General features: G+C 50.3%; 1 protein-coding gene across 8 annotated transcripts in view; it reads right to left on the reverse strand.

Moving 5' to 3' along the window:
• Window positions 1–9,514: 9,514 nt before the first annotated feature.
• LOC8035648 (paired amphipathic helix protein Sin3a) overlaps window positions 9,515–15,391 on the reverse strand; it is a 67,015-nt gene continuing 61,138 nt past the window's right edge. For all 8 annotated transcript variants that reach the window (XM_040500954.2, XM_042289741.1, XM_040500953.2 and 5 more), the window contains exons 24-25: window positions 10,882–11,203; window positions 9,515–10,186 (exon numbers count right to left, since the gene is read on the reverse strand). In XM_040500954.2, the coding sequence (XP_040356888.1) occupies window positions 9,944–10,186; window positions 10,882–11,203 (565 nt within the window). In that variant the 3' untranslated portion in view covers window positions 9,515–9,943. The remainder of the gene's footprint in view (window positions 10,187–10,881; window positions 11,204–15,391) is intronic.

Below are 15,391 nucleotides of genomic sequence, written 5' to 3' on the forward strand. Positions count from 1 at the left end.
ACGAGGTAGTTGCAACATTGACTAACAAGTACGTTAACACTCTACGCATAAAACAGAACACAAACTATCATCCTCGACGTTGGATATACGACATTCCTACCCATGTTCCTATGTCCGCGTGTACCCTGTGAGGGCCGGTGGTAGGCCCCAGGAAGAAAGAACAAGTTTAAAGATTAAGATAACTGTTTATTACGGGAGAAGGAAGGTATGACTGAGTCAGTGGGACAGGCGGAAGCAACTGGAAGAGAAGAACGCAGGCTTGGAGAATCTTGAGGCGAAGAGGCGATGGCTTCGGGGCAGGGGCGAGGGCGAGGCTAGTTTATGAGGTGAGGGGTAAGGTTACAGCTGCGGCGAAGAAGTCGGCTGCCGGGGTTTGCGAGCAGAGTCGACTTGGCTGGTGTTTACATTTGGGCGATGGGTAGAACTGAGGGCGAGAAGAATGGGCGGTGGTTTGAACGGCGAGGGCTCGTTGGCTCTAGAGAACTCGGGTCGCGGGGAGCAATTTGGAAGGAAAGAACGGAGCGGGGGCGGCAGAGGGGATGGAAGAATAACAGATGGCTACGGTTAACATATGCTCACATCCCACCCCACTTCTATAGGCCACGTCCGCGTGGCTATGAATATAAAACAAATCGCTAAGCGAAAGCGCAGCTATTCTAGGGATACTTATATAGAAACGTGGCTATAAGGCTATAAAACTAATGGCAAGCGAAATGGCGAAACTACTCTGTGGATATATCAAAATCTTGAAGGCGCAAGGGCAGAGTGCGTGTTCGGCGGGGTCGGCGGAATGTGGGGCGCGGTGACTCAGCGGTGGGTGTTTCGCAGCTTGATGAATGGTCTTGTAAGTTGTTGATGTCCGGGCAAGGCGCGAGTGTGGGGAGTTCTGGCTCCTGTTGTGTCGGGTCAGGAAGGTGGGTTGGCGATGGCGCTGATACATCACCGACATGGGGGTCTGTGAGAGTTGGATCTACGTATGGTGGCGAATATTTCTTCACCTGTGAGCGGTGAACCGTGCGTTCGTTGGCGGAATTTGTGTTACCGAAGGCGGGCAGTTGTCGAACGCGGAATGTCACAGGCGTGGGCTTCCCAACGATTTCGTAGAGGCCTTTAAACCGGGGCGACAGCTTTTCCATTCCGTCGGGCACGGGTTGCTGGCGGCGAATCCACACGATGTCTCCGGGCTCAAAGTCTCTACCATCCCTGTGAGAACGATCGTAGATAGCTTTACGTGAAAGTTGGGCGTCTTCACTCCGCTGAAGTGCGTCTGTTCGGTCGGCGCATAGTCTGAGCAAGCGCTCGTGCATGGTTTCCGTGTTTTTGGGCTGATGCTTTTGATGAGGCATTTTCGGGACGTAGCCGTGGAGCAAGGCGAAGGGTGAAAATTGTGAAGATGCGTTGTGGGTTGTGTTGACGGCGAAGGCTGCCTCCTCAAGGCGTGTATCCCAAGTCTGGGGATCCGACTTGCAGAGCTTCCGAAGTACGGCCACGAGCGTGCCGTTGCTACGCTCAACCAAGCCGTTACTGGCTGCGCGGTAAGCCACGGAATGGTGAATGGTGACGCCGTGGAGTCGCATGAAGCGGAGAAACTCGTGCGACTCGAATGCGCGTCCGTGGTCTGTGAGGCAGTGGTCGGGCGCTCCGTAGCGGTAGAACACCTGCAGGAGGTGAGCAATGACCTCCTTTGTAGATGTCGAAGTGACTGCTGCTGGAACCACAAATCGTGATGCAAAGTCGATTAGGTTGAGCAGGTATCGATGGCTACCGGTGTCTGGCATGGTGACATGGTCCATTGCGATAATCTTGAACGGGGTCTCGGTGGTTGGTATGATGGCCATCTTCCCCACCGATTTCGTTGTGGGTCGATTGCACACCTGGCAGGTTTGGCACGCATTTACGTATTTGGCCGTCGTGCTCGGCATTTGGGGCCACCAATAGCGCTCAGCGAGTTTGGCCAGTGTTCTGGTGTAATCCATGTGGCCGCTGCTGTCGTGCATCAGCTCGAGTGCTTGGTGTCGCATTTTGGCGGGAAGTACGATGACTGACATCTGGGGCGACGTGCTGTAGTAGAGTACGTTGTCAATCACGAAAAAGTCTGGTAGGGAGGCTGGGTCGTCTCTAAGTCTTTGCCGTATGTCGTGGCATTCGGCGTCTTCCTGTTGAAGCTGGGCCAGGTGGTCAGACGTTTGGACAGTGGCGCAGGCGAGGCGAGACAACATGTCGGCAACAACGTTCTGTTTCCCCGGACGGTGATGGACCGTGAAGTCAAATTCCAGCAAGTCCATCAACATGTGCGTGAATCTTCGAGATGGCTTCATGGACGCAGTCAGGCACGTGACGGTCCAATTGTCTGTGATAAGTGAGAACTTGATGGAGAGAAGGTATGGGCGGAATTTTTGCGTGAGCGCCCAGTGAACAGCAATGCATTCCCAGACGTTGCTGTGGAGCTTCTGTTCTGCCGGGGTCAACGACCGACTGGCGTATTCGATTACAGTTTCCTTGCCGTCTTGTTGCTGAGACAGTACAGCGCCGATTGCAGTGCCGGAGGCGTCAGTGGCGACAGTCGTAGGGGCACTGGGATTAAAATGACCCAGTATGGGCGCCGACGTCAAGGCAGTTTTTAGGGCTTGAAAGGCAGTGTCGCACTCTGGTGTCCACTCGAAGTTGCCCGTGCGAATGATGTTGTGAAGCGGAGCAGCGATGTGCGAGAACCCGGAGATGAAGCGTCGGTAGAAGTTGGCAGCTTGAACCCATGAGAGCAGGGACTTCGCGTTTCGCGGAGTGGGGATTTTCAGAAGAGCGTCCACCTTCTCTGGGTTCGGCAGTTTTCCAGACTTGGAGAGAATGAAACCCAGGAACTTGATGGATTCCATTCCAAAATGGCATTTTTCTGCCGACAGCTTGAGACCGCTGCGTTGGAGAAGCGTCAAGACTTCGTCAAGAAGGTCAAGAAACTCGGTGATGTTAGTGGCGAAGAGCAGCACATCGTCGAGGTAGACGCGAACACCGCATTTGAGGTGGCGTGGTCGGAGTTCTTGGAAGACGGTGTTCATGGCTTTCTGGAATGTGGCGGGCGCATTTTTGAGGCCGAAGGGCATGCGTGTCCACTTGTAGGTGCCCTGATGAGTGATAAAGGCGGTTTTGTCTTGATCCTGAGGTCTTAGCAGAATTTGCCAATAGGCAAACTTCAGGTCTAGCGATGCGAAAAGGCTACAACCACCGATGTCTTCCATGATGTCGTCGGCGCGGGGAAGGGGTTGTGCGACGTTTACGGTCATTTTGTTCAACAGAATATAGTTGACGCAAAGGCGCTTTTTGGTCTGTTGGCTGACCACAACAACTGGAAAAGCCCAGGGTCCAGACGACGGGAGGATCTTCTGCAAAAGGTCTTCTGTTTGACGTTCTAGAAATCGGCGATCGTCAAAGGAGTACCTGTATGGCTGGCGGCTGTATGGGGTGGCTCCAGGAACCAGGTCGATGCTGTGTTCCGTCCCCATGTAAAGGCCGAGGTCTTGCTCGTCTGTGGCGAAGAGAGGCACGTGGCTGTTCAAGATGGCTTGAATTTTGTTTCGGTCAGTTTCGTCGAGGCTGGGCCCAATCAATGGGACAAACGACGAGGGCAGAGCTGACGAGGGCGTGGCAGAGGCAGGCGTAGGTTGCTCATGAGGCTCGACGAGCTGGCGGGTGGCGGTGGCGCAAAGGGTCGCGACGTGCGAAGCTTGACTGGGCGCGCTTAGTGGCGGGGGCGTGGTGGCGGGAACTTCCAGCGTTGTCCAGAGAGGCTTTTGGTCCTCTAGGATAGGTTCCAATTGGAGCCCAGTTGGCGTTGTCGGAGCAGCGTGCCACGTTCGAATGGCAGTCTCCTGCAGGAGCACGGCGTTCGCCATCCGAGGCAGGGTCTTCTCAACACATGGCACGACGAGTTTTCGGTGCGGCTGGTGAATTTCGGGGAGTCTTGGTGGCTTGACGTGAAGCTCGGCGCGAGCAGCGCAAAGCCAGTCGTCTCCGAGAATCAATGGAAGGGGGTTGTTTTCAAGCACGGCGGCTTCGACAACTCCAGAGATGTCGTCGACGGAGATGCGAAGACAAGCAGATCCGATGGGCGTGATCGTACCACCCCCGACGACGACAAGGGGAGCTGCTGTCCACGGGAGGAGCTGTAAGCCGCTGACATGCTTCGCGGATATGAGGGTGATGCTCGATCCGCTATCGGGAAATGCATCAAGATGTCCTATACCACGGACGTCGGCGGTGACCATGGCACATGCAATTTTCGAACCACTTAGTTCAGAGTCTCCAGTTTTGCACGTGAAAGTTCTGTCGGAGCGAGGCGATGGAGCCGGCGGCGGCGGCGGCGGTCGGGGTTGTTGGGATTCGGGACACTTGGCAGAAAGATGACCCTTGTTCCGGCAGCGAAAACACACTGCGTCACGTATGTCCTGGCCAGATCGATAGGCGGGAGCGTTGTATCGCTGGGCAATCGCGTCATAACGCGCTTCGCGTTCAGCAGGCGGAAGGTGTGAAATTCTGCGTGGGAAGCGGTCGGACGACGACGGTTGGAAGTCGCGAGGCGATGAAGTGCCTTTTGAAGTTCCGGGCATTTGTGCGGGAGGTGGTCGTGAGTCGGAATTGCGATTTCCGTCGCGTGTGAACGGGTCACGCGTCCGGCGAACATGTAGCGACGCGTTGTCCAGTTGTGTGACAATCGCTATGAAGGCGTCAACACTTGGAGGGCACTGGGCAGCAATAGCATTGGTGACCTGCCTGTCTGCGATGCCCTGGATGATGTATTCAATCCGCTGTTGGTCGGTGAGCAGCACGGGACATCGGGCGAGAAGTCGCAATTTGGCGAAGGTGTATTGATGAAGCGTCTCAGTTGGAGTTTGGAGGCGCTCCATGACACGTCGTTGCCACTCGATGAGGGTGAGTTGGTCACTGAACTGCTGGAGGAGGGCTGCCTTCCAGTCAGTCCATGAGGCATGGGCGTGGCCGGCTGCGAGGTGCCAGTTCTTTGCGGTACCTCGAAGCTTACTGATGGCGATCGCTCGAAGGGTCGAATCGGTCCAGGCGGCGAGCTGTTTCGTCTTCTCTAGTTCTTCCAGCCAGAGCTTGGTGGAGGTAGTTTTCGAGTCCTCAAATGTTGAAATGGAGGAGCTCAGATCTGGAAGTGTCGCAACCTGTACTGGACGGCTGTGCATCTCGGCCAACAGCTGGGTGTTTTGCTGCAGGCACGATGCCAGGAGTTGCATTACGTCGGGTGAGGACACGGGCGTGACAGTAGGCTGTGCCGTGTCGCCATTCTCGGTGCCGGAAGGCAACACTTGAGGCGCGGGGATTTGGGGCTGAGGCGCTTGTTGCTTTTGGTCTTGAAGAAAAGAAGACAGGCGGGCGACCAGGTCATCTTTGGATCCCGAGGAATCCAGTCCTCTGGCATCCAGTTCGGCGCGAAGGAAATTGGCGGTGAAGGCGTGAAAGGCGATTGGAGTTGCTTGGTCCCACTGGATCATGGCGAGGGCGTAGGCGATGGCGGGTAAGATGGCAAAGTAGGCTTACCGAAGGTCTAGAAGTATTCCATTGTTCAGGAGGCGAAGGCGATGAATATTGAAAATTGAGGTTCGAATGGTCGACTGCGCCAGATGTGAGGGCCGGTGGTAGGCCCCAGGAAGAAAGAACAAGTTTAAAGATTAAGATAACTGTTTATTACGGGAGAAGGAAGGTATGACTGAGTCAGTGGGACAGGCGGAAGCAACTGGAAGAGAAGAACGCAGGCTTGGAGAATCTTGAGGCGAAGAGGCGATGGCTTCGGGGCAGGGGCGAGGGCGAGGCTAGTTTATGAGGTGAGGGGTAAGGTTACAGCTGCGGCGAAGAAGTCGGCTGCCGGGGTTTGCGAGCAGAGTCGACTTGGCTGGTGTTTACATTTGGGCGATGGGTAGAACTGAGGGCGAGAAGAATGGGCGGTGGTTTGAACGGCGAGGGCTCGTTGGCTCTAGAGAACTCGGGTCGCGGGGAGCAATTTGGAAGGAAAGAACGGAGCGGGGGCGGCAGAGGGGATGGAAGAATAACAGATGGCTACGGTTAACATATGCTCACAACCCTAACATCAAAAACCGGCATTATAAAGATTAAAAAGGAGACGTTGAGAATATGGGATCACAGTGTACGGGACCACTGATCTCTAGGGTGCCTTCATGTGCGCTTTGCTTAGGGTGGAGACATCTGGCCATTTTGTCCCACACTTTAATTTTTCTGTTCTGTTCAGCAGCGCGTGAAAGAGCGTGCCCCTGCACGCGTTTATGCCGCTGACTGTGCTATGCGCGCGCTTTGCTTAGAGTGGAGACATCTGGCCATTTTGTCCCGCACTTTTATTTTTCTGTTCTGTTCAGCAGCGCGTGAAAGAACGTGCTCCTGCGCGCGTTTATGCCGCTGACTGTGCTATGGCGACCACGGGTGGCGACCAGGTGGCGACCACGGTGATGGCGACATTTTGTTTCCGACGATTTCAGCCACTATCATGCTATCATCCATCCATGGCAGACAGCGTAGTGGCCAAGTTGTGGCAGTTGACCTTTTTCAGAGAATTTTGTGCGCATGCCCGAACTTGAGGAGAGAGTAGGAAAGGGAAAGGCGCCATCTTTGCGGGCTCTCGTCGTACGCCGTCTGGCTTCGCTCGCATCGCTAGGCGCGTCTGTCCCGCACTGTAGCGATGCCTCACCGCTGCTCGGTTGTTGGAAGTACAAACATAAAAAAAAAAACACGCCGAACGTGAGCTTCTTTTGATTCCCGAAAGTTACCGCGCACCTCAAGAAGAAAGAAAAATGAATTCAAGCGCTGCGACGCCAGAACTCTGACGGGACGCCTTGGCAGTCATATGCGAACTCGCGTGTTTGCAGTGTCCACTTCATTGGAGGTTAGTTCAATCATATTTGTTTGAACTCAGGAGATACCCGTTATACTCCGTGCAGGCTAGCCATTCCCGACACCTGTCTCCGCACCGAGTTTGCTTGCACGGCATAGCAGGGCAGCAAAGAGGCGGCACGCCAAGCCGTTGTCACGAAAAACAAACCTTTACACTCCCGCATAGTGTAAGATCAGGTCAGCTATGTGCTGGCATGTTCCGCTCAACCTGCAAAATTTATATTTACGCTTGAAACTCATTAAAATATTGAATAAAAAAATAACCTACTACAGTATTTTATATCAACACGTCATCTGGTTCTATAAGTAGATCGATGACATGGCTTGGACCTTTTTAGTTGCATGCTGAGGTACACGAAAAAGACGAAGACGACAAATGTTTTTTTTTTTTTTTAGATAACTTATCGCGTCACGCATAAAATATGATCAAAGGACTGGCACATACGGATCTCAATACAAATGCGCCGAAAGGATAGCGACTATGGGGCTCATGCCTTACAAATATTGACACATCTAGCAATCCTTAAGACACATTATTACATCGCCACGGGTTTTACCGGAGAAATAAACTAACCCTGGCAACGCAGTCGCAAGATGCTTGATCGATATCGGCGCTCTTGGAAAGCGATATCAGTTGCCTGTAATGTCCCGGTTTCATAGACGCTGCGGTGCACACGTGCTCCTTACAAGGTGAACGGTGTGGTAGGGATCAAAGTTGTTCAACATGACCTTCTTGACGTAAGCTTCTTCTTTGAAGGCCCTTCCGGAGTTGTCTGCAGTCCTTCGCGAAGTACCGATCGACGCACGCTGTGTTGACGACCGGTACCGATGCAGCGTCGGCACTCCATCCGTCTTGAAAAGCGTACAGACGGATAAAGTCGGCAGTGTCGAAGACGGTTGCTTTACTCGATCCTCCGGGATCGTCATCAGCCATTTGTAGAGAACGACAGCCGGAAAACAGCGAGAAAAACTTTCCACAACGAACACCCCAAGACGATCGCGTCGAGGAAGCGGACGGGTTGACGGGAGGACGGACTGAGCCCGCAAACGTTTTGAATTATCTCCGCGAGGGTGCGCCACGGTCGCTTCAACGAACTCTGAAAAAGGTCAGTTGTGGTGGGCGGCAGGCTGCCATCAAAATAGCGTGGGATATTTCGTGCTTGATTGAAATTGTTAGGCGAAACATATTTTTGAAACTCAGCATGAACGGTAGCGCTATCTTTGAGGACCCGGTGAAAGTTTCACGAAACCGCAGCACCGGGAAAAAGCAGCACAGCACGCATCGAAAGTCGCATCTAAGGAGCATCGAAAGCAGACGCCGGTACGGAGTGTTTTCGATGAGCTGCCCTGCATTCCCCCGGTGCTGCGCTTTCGTAGAACTTTCGCCGGGTCCTCAAAGATGAGGCTATCATTCACGTCGGGTTTCAAGAATCTGCTTCGTCGAACCACTTCAATCAAGCACGAAAGATCATCTACGTTACAGTGTACTAGATCTACGGTCATTATCGTTTGGGCGCTTCTCGACGCGGCGTAGTGGCCGACGACCGTCGGTCTGCGCTGGCGCGCGTTGCGTTCATCGACGCTGGAGTATGAACAGCCTGTGCTCCAAAAAACGCAACGCCGAACGCTCATCTCCGACCAAATGTAGTGCTAGCAGTCCGAGGCAGATGCCAAAGTTTCACAAATGAGTTACCTTATTCAAGAGCAATTTTCTGAAATTTTCAATGGGAAGATGGCGGCAGACAGCGCCAGTTGCCGATAACCGACTTAATTTCCCAAGAAAATTACAAGAAAATCACTTAATTTTGATTGACAACGGTTAGTTCTTAAACTGGCATCCGGTTCCTACCGCTACCGCAACATTTGGGCGGAGAACGAGCGTTCGGCAATGCGTACCATACCTATGAATTTAAAAAAAAAAAAAAAAAGGGGGGGGGGGGGGGGGGCAGAGTTGAAGCTTAGGCAATTCGGCACAATAGATACTGTAACCATTTTAAACATAAGTGAGGTGAAATGTGTAACAAAAAACACACACACAACCAGAAGCCAAGTTTGATACACTCCTTTCTGGTGCCTTTTCTTTGACCCCTCACGTCTCCTGTAAAAGATATTGCTTGCAAGGCATTCTTTTTCTCCTTCTTGAGAAAGACGAATATGCTTAATATGGTGCAGTATAAATTCAGGGCAGAGTGCAATGCAATGCAAAATTAGCACCCACAATTAGCAAAATTAGATTAAATTTTCAATTCCTTTCGACAGCAACAAACCAACACTGCACACTAAATGTTAGGAAGGAGGAATCCAACGGCATTTTCTCTGGCAGATACTCACATACTGAAATTTCCAATCCACAAATGTTGCAACGACCGCCAAGGGTGCTTGTTATATTCTAGAAGTTTCCTAGAACACATGGACACACCACTTCCTTGGTGCAGAAATTACCTGCCCAAGCCACTCCTAAGCATTAGTCTAGCTACACTAAATATGCATGACCAGCTCGAGCTAAGTCCCACAAGCCTGTGAAGCGTTGGACATGACCCGCTGCACGACCACTGGGCAGACAGACTGTACAGGACCAAATCAAACACAAATGCACAACTTGCTTGTTGAAATTGTTTATGTATATACCTCATTTAAAACTGAAGTGACAATATAAATACTTCCTTTGTACAACTCCATAATAAACCGTCGGCTGCTATGGCTCATTTATTTTCAACACTGAAAAAAAAAAAAAAAGAAAACTTGAAACATTTGAGTTGCTTTAGAGTTCCAATGAGAAATGTACAAGCTTCCAACCGGCGCAGCGAGGACGCCACGAGCCGTTGGAGTGATGAACTTTGCATGCCCCACCGGTTAAGATGGGAAAGAGAACAATGGAAAAGGAAATCCTCCGCCAGGACGTCTTCTACAAAAGGCGCTGCCGTCTTCCGCTTGTGTTGGGGGCACCCCGGCCTCGACCCCAGTCACTGTACACCACCCGAGCCCGGGGCACGGCGACCACACTGTACAACCGGCGGGGGCACTCTCCTCAAGACTGGTCGTCGTTGGAGGGAGAGGGAGGCGCTGGGGCAGTCCGGAAGCGCCGGAAATGGCAGTAGGGGGGCCGTGTGCAGTCCTGCACCTTGATGCAGTGGGTGATGCACTCATAGTCCAGGCCTTGCAGCCAGTCCTCGCACTGGCTGTCTTGCTCGTTGCTCACATTCTTGTCCAGCCAACTCCGGTGCCACGTGCCGAAGTTGCGATGCATCCGTTCCGACACCTTCCGGTGAGACTGCACCCCGGGAGAAAAACTCTCAGAGGTGGAACATTTGCCATCCGCGCACAAAAGCAATTGCCTCCACAAAGTTTCTCCACTAGGTTTGGTCCACAAATGGAGCAGCCTTTGTCACTCCCAAGTGCCATCAGCGGTTTAACTCTTGAGAGAGAAACTGTTCAACCAAAAAGAGGTACTCTCATTGGGCTCGAAGTCGCTGGAAGTATTGGGAGGCAAAACGGCCAACCTGTTTTATCCTTTTCTGGACAGACAAGTTTTCATCCCTAAAGAGAACTTCCATAACTCCCATATTTTAAGCAATTCTCGTGATTCGAAATGGCCATTGCTTCCTCGAGAGGCCTGGCAGAGCTCTCAAAATTGGTTACTGCTTACTCTGGTACAGTTCCCGTAGAAGCAAAGCAAAGTAAAGCAAAGCAAAGCGCCATGCAGAGCTCGTGCTAGGGCAACACCAGTAAAGCACAAACAAAACCCAAAAAAGGCCAGCCACTCAACCCCATTCAGCATTTTATTTTTCTGCCCAATTAAACCAACGTCTCCATTTGGAAGGGTGCGAGGTGCACCTTCCTGTTACAAGGTCGCAATGAAGATATGTACAATCGCCTGCAGCCTTATTGCTGGCCCCCGGGCAAGCCCGCCAGCCCCAGCTGAGGAACCTCAGGCCGCCCGCGCCGTCGCACCCGAGAGCCACCCACCTGCCGTGCCCGGCGCAGAGCCCTGTGGTTGTAGATGTAGCTCGAGCTGTTCACCACAAACACCATCTTGTAAGAGCTCAAGTTGAAGCGGCACTGGGTGTCGTCTGCCACGTCCGTCTTGGCTGGGACGGTTGCGCCCAGGGGAGATGCGACGGCGGCCGGGGTAAAGGGTGCCTCGTCGTTGGTGCTCTCGTCATTGGTGCAGGGGCTCTTGTTGTTTGTGCCATTGTTGCTGTGGTGCGACTCTCCCACGGCCGAGGCAGCGGGCATCTGGGCCTCCCGCTCCTGCTTTCTCGCCTGCTGCCGTCGAGCACGCACATTTCTGCGTATGGGCAAGCATTAGTGAGGATGAGTCACCAGAACACTGTTTCTCGTACTTAGGGTCCCTGAAGCGGGACACAGACCCCTAAAATTTTTCCGTCTTTTCCTTCTCGATTTTGTTGTAAAAAGCAAGAAAAAAACTACATACCACCCTTGAAACATGTATTGAAAAGAGCTTCGTGGCTTGCATCAAAATAACAATGACACTAGTTCATGCACAGGGGTAGAAGCAAGTTTCAGCCTTTCGTAGCAGGTCTAAGAGCATCAAAGATGCCCCTTTGGAGCAGCTCAACAGCCATAAAAGTAGAGTTTCGTAGCGGAATAAGTAGATCTCGCAGCTGGTCACCCAGGTCAAACTTGGGGATAGAAGTGCCACAGGTGTTTTTCTAAATACAAAAATATCACTAGAAACCATCTACATGCAATGTTCCAGAACCATTTCTAAACATACCCTCCTTATATATAATCCAGTCCATAGTTATTAAAAAGCAAACAGCGTAATTGCAATTTATCCGAAAGGCAGCTAGTGAGAACTGTTCTGGTAGTGGGTTGGTTCCTCTTATAGATTTGCAATAGAAGGCATAGTGCTTATTTAACAACCCAAATTACACGTTAGATAAGTTGAAATCAAAACCATTTCAAGATGCAATAGTATGGTACGAAATAAATCTCAGTACTTACTGACTACAGTTTTCATTATTAGGAAATACAAATGTTCCAAGTCCCAGACTAGCAAAAATAAATGTATTCCAATACTCTACCTCATAAAAGTAAAACTGCAGAATATTAAAAACTTCATATCATCCCTGCTTATACATACATACTTAAAGGGGCACTGACACCCCAAAGGTCGTATTTATTTTTATTGTCTAAAACGATGCAAGTTGCAGTCATAAACACGCAAAAAAAACCGCATCGCGAAAAAAAATTTTTTTACGCGCGCGCGCGCCTTTTTATTTTTGGCGTTTGCTTTTCCCGCCTCTCGCCTCCTCGCTTCTTTTGATCGGTGACGTCAAGAATCATGAAATTTAGAAGCTTTGTAGGCGACATCTCTATAACATTTAATAACGGCAATCCTAAAACATGTTTTTTAACGCAATTGCGAACGCACTACGGCCCTTCTTTTTGAAATACCAAAAATCGGGAGTTCGTTGTGGTGCCGTCTCCTGGATTTGTATCCTCCAACGGAAAACAGGCGACACCGCTCAAAACCGGTCCGCCGGAACGCCGCCGCTCGCTCCTTTCCCCCTCGCTTTGCGTCGCCATGGCAACAGCAGGGAGTGGTGAAAGAAAGGGGACTCTCAGGTCTCCGCAATTTTTGACGTCAAGGCACCGGCGCCGATCGCGCGGGAACTTCGAATTCGGTATTTGGAAATTGTTTTTTTACTTCACGAATACTGAATTCCCAAATTTCAAATTTTGAGGGTAATGTCCCGGCATCGTTTTCAATCGTTTCGGATAATAAAAAAAAATATGATTTTGATGTGTCAGTGCCCCTTTAAAGGACACATGCAAAGGAAAAAAACATTTTTTTCAGGCAGCTTAAATGGAAAAAAGATGTCATAAAACGATTTTACAACGAAGAAAAAAAATTTTTAGAGCTATATTTACGGCGCTAAACGAATTTGTAGTTGGCGCTCGCGGGAGCCGCCGCTGGTCACGTGGTAGGCCCGCGCGCCGCCGCACGCTGAGCGTTGTGCGAACGCCGCTTCAACACGTTTCTTTACGCCGCCGTCGCCGGACAAGTTCGTCTGCTTCGGGGCGCCGCCGCCGTCGTCTACCGGCGCACAGGTCTATCACGTCTGTTAGCGCTTTTTCAGGAGTTTCCTTTGGGCTCTAAAGGTTACTTATTCATCTTAGTTTTTTTGTTACACTTCAAACAAAGATGAATAAGTTACTTTTAGAGGCCAAAGGAAGCTTCCGAAAGAGTGCAAGCACCACGTGACAAATATGGGGCCCGTCAAGGGCCACTTTTCCGCGGCGCCCGCTGGCGCCAACTGCAAATTCGTATAGCGCCGTAAATATAGTTCTAAAATTTTTTTTTCTTGGTAGTAAAATTGTTTTATGATATCCTTTTTCCATCTAAGCTGTTTAAAAAAAAATGTATTTTTCTTTGCATGTGTCCTTTAAAGGGAAACTCTGCGTCATTTTTGTTTTTGAAAAAAAAACAATGCAATTCTCTCCTGTATCTCCTAGGAAGACCACACGTCAAATATTACAACCTAGTTCTGGCTAAACGTTTCTAAAAAAACGGCCCGGCAAACTTTGTAAACCGGCAAACTTTGTAACTTGCTAAGTTGCCAAAATCAGCTGACTTGAGCGGGAAAATTGAGGTGCAACCAACAGTGCAGTCAATGCTACGGTGTGGGCGTAGCCAACATTGAGCTTAACGTCAGCATCATTGTCCCCTTTTGCTTGTTTTTACTTCCCCAGACAAGCGTAACAAGTGACGTCAGCAACGTTTTCCTCTCAGTGCTCAGCGGTGTCCACATGCACCTGCGCTTCTTGGGAGACGTCCAGCCATTACCACCGTCTCCCATGTCACAACCGCCGTTGTCTCACCGTTTGTGATTATAGTCTCTCGGAGTTTCGTCTACACTACGGACACTACGTGCACAGACTTGTGCCGCAGTTGTGCAGAAGTCGCCAAATGTAGTAGACACCAAAACGTGGTAAAGAGTGTGGTGCAGACGACACTCGTGCCTGGCACACGCCCTCCTCAATCTTGCCAGTCGTTGCGTAGAGGATCATGTGACATCTTGTACCATGTGGCAGCTATGTTCTTGGTGGCCCGAGGTCAATGTTGCCAGACGGAGCCAAAGTTTTAGTTTCGATTTCCGCTAGTGTTAAAAATTAGATTTAAAAATATATATTCCACATTTGGCAAAGCGAATGACGTAGTGCCTTTTACTAGGACTTTTTAATGCAAAACCTCTGGAATTGAGCAGAGTTGCAGTTACTAGAACACGCACAACTGAATAGAATAAAAGAAATCTTGTTTACAAGCAATAAAAAAAGTAACTGAAAAAAAAAGAAAAGCAAATAAGACCATAAAACAAAACGTTTTCTTCATGAGTCAATTGCATGGATGCGTTCTGGCAGAACGGTTTAGAGTTTACGTCGCTCAGCAGGGCATTCCCACCGTTCCCCTTGTCCTCCCGTCAGTTTGCTGTTATTATGCCAGTGCATCTGTTTGCCACATACCATATTTACTCAAGTAATCCTTGCACCCCTAATCTGAGCTACCAAAAATTGGATTTTCCTTTTCCTAGCATAAGCGCTATGAACTCCGCTGTTATAGGTACAGCAGAACACGGACACAGTGCATTTGCGCTTCACAGTGCGGTATACATGCAAGAACCTGCTACAACTCTGACGTCCCGGGAATCGATATCGCGCGCGCAATTCGCGGAAGAACAAAACATAAATGAGTTCGGAATTTGTATGTCATGGGAGCTGGATACCACAAATTTGAGTGCCATAGGGCAATAAGCACGAGGGAACCCGCAGCGAGCACGCTTCTTACACGTACCAATACTGCAGATTGCACAGCTGATGCGATTCCTGTTGGAGATCGCGTGATCAATATCTAGTGGGAATCAAAGGGGAGGGGGGGAATCAATGTTTCAGGCGATTTCTTGGAGACGGGAGTGCATACGAGACTACAGTATTTAAAATACACGCGGCCATGCTCAGCCCACTGCCCCCCCTCAAAAAAAAAAAAAAAAGTAAACGACGAATTAATGTTTTAGTACTTCTGCAAGAGCCGCGTATGCATGTCCCATTTTCGGAGATGGACACTACACACCATCGCGGACCGAGCTGTGGCACTGACGGTACAAAGCAACGCGCCAAAACAGGTGCTTTGAAGGTGCTGGTACGGGAACTGGAAATCAATGCACAACTTTTATTGTGTGCTGATTATTCGTTGAACAATAAAAGCCTTCACCTTTCCTTGCATTCAAAACGGACGGCTTAAACAGCTAACTCGCGCGGTTCTCCGTCGTGCCACTGGCACTTGGCAGCTCATTAACATGAGACCACGAAACGAAACAAAACTGTCTATTTGCCCGATCCGGAATAAATCATGATAATTCTTGTTAGATGAAGATACTAGACACTTGGTGATTTTTTTTTTATCAAACTAATGTCATCTGCTTTAATAACCTTAATAATAATAATAATAATA

The sequence above is a fragment of the Ixodes scapularis genome, unplaced genomic scaffold, assembly GCF_016920785.2.
Source record: "Ixodes scapularis isolate PalLabHiFi unplaced genomic scaffold, ASM1692078v2 PGA_scaffold0__279_contigs__length_252992795, whole genome shotgun sequence".
NCBI classification, from domain to species: Eukaryota; Metazoa; Arthropoda; class Arachnida; order Ixodida; family Ixodidae; genus Ixodes; species Ixodes scapularis.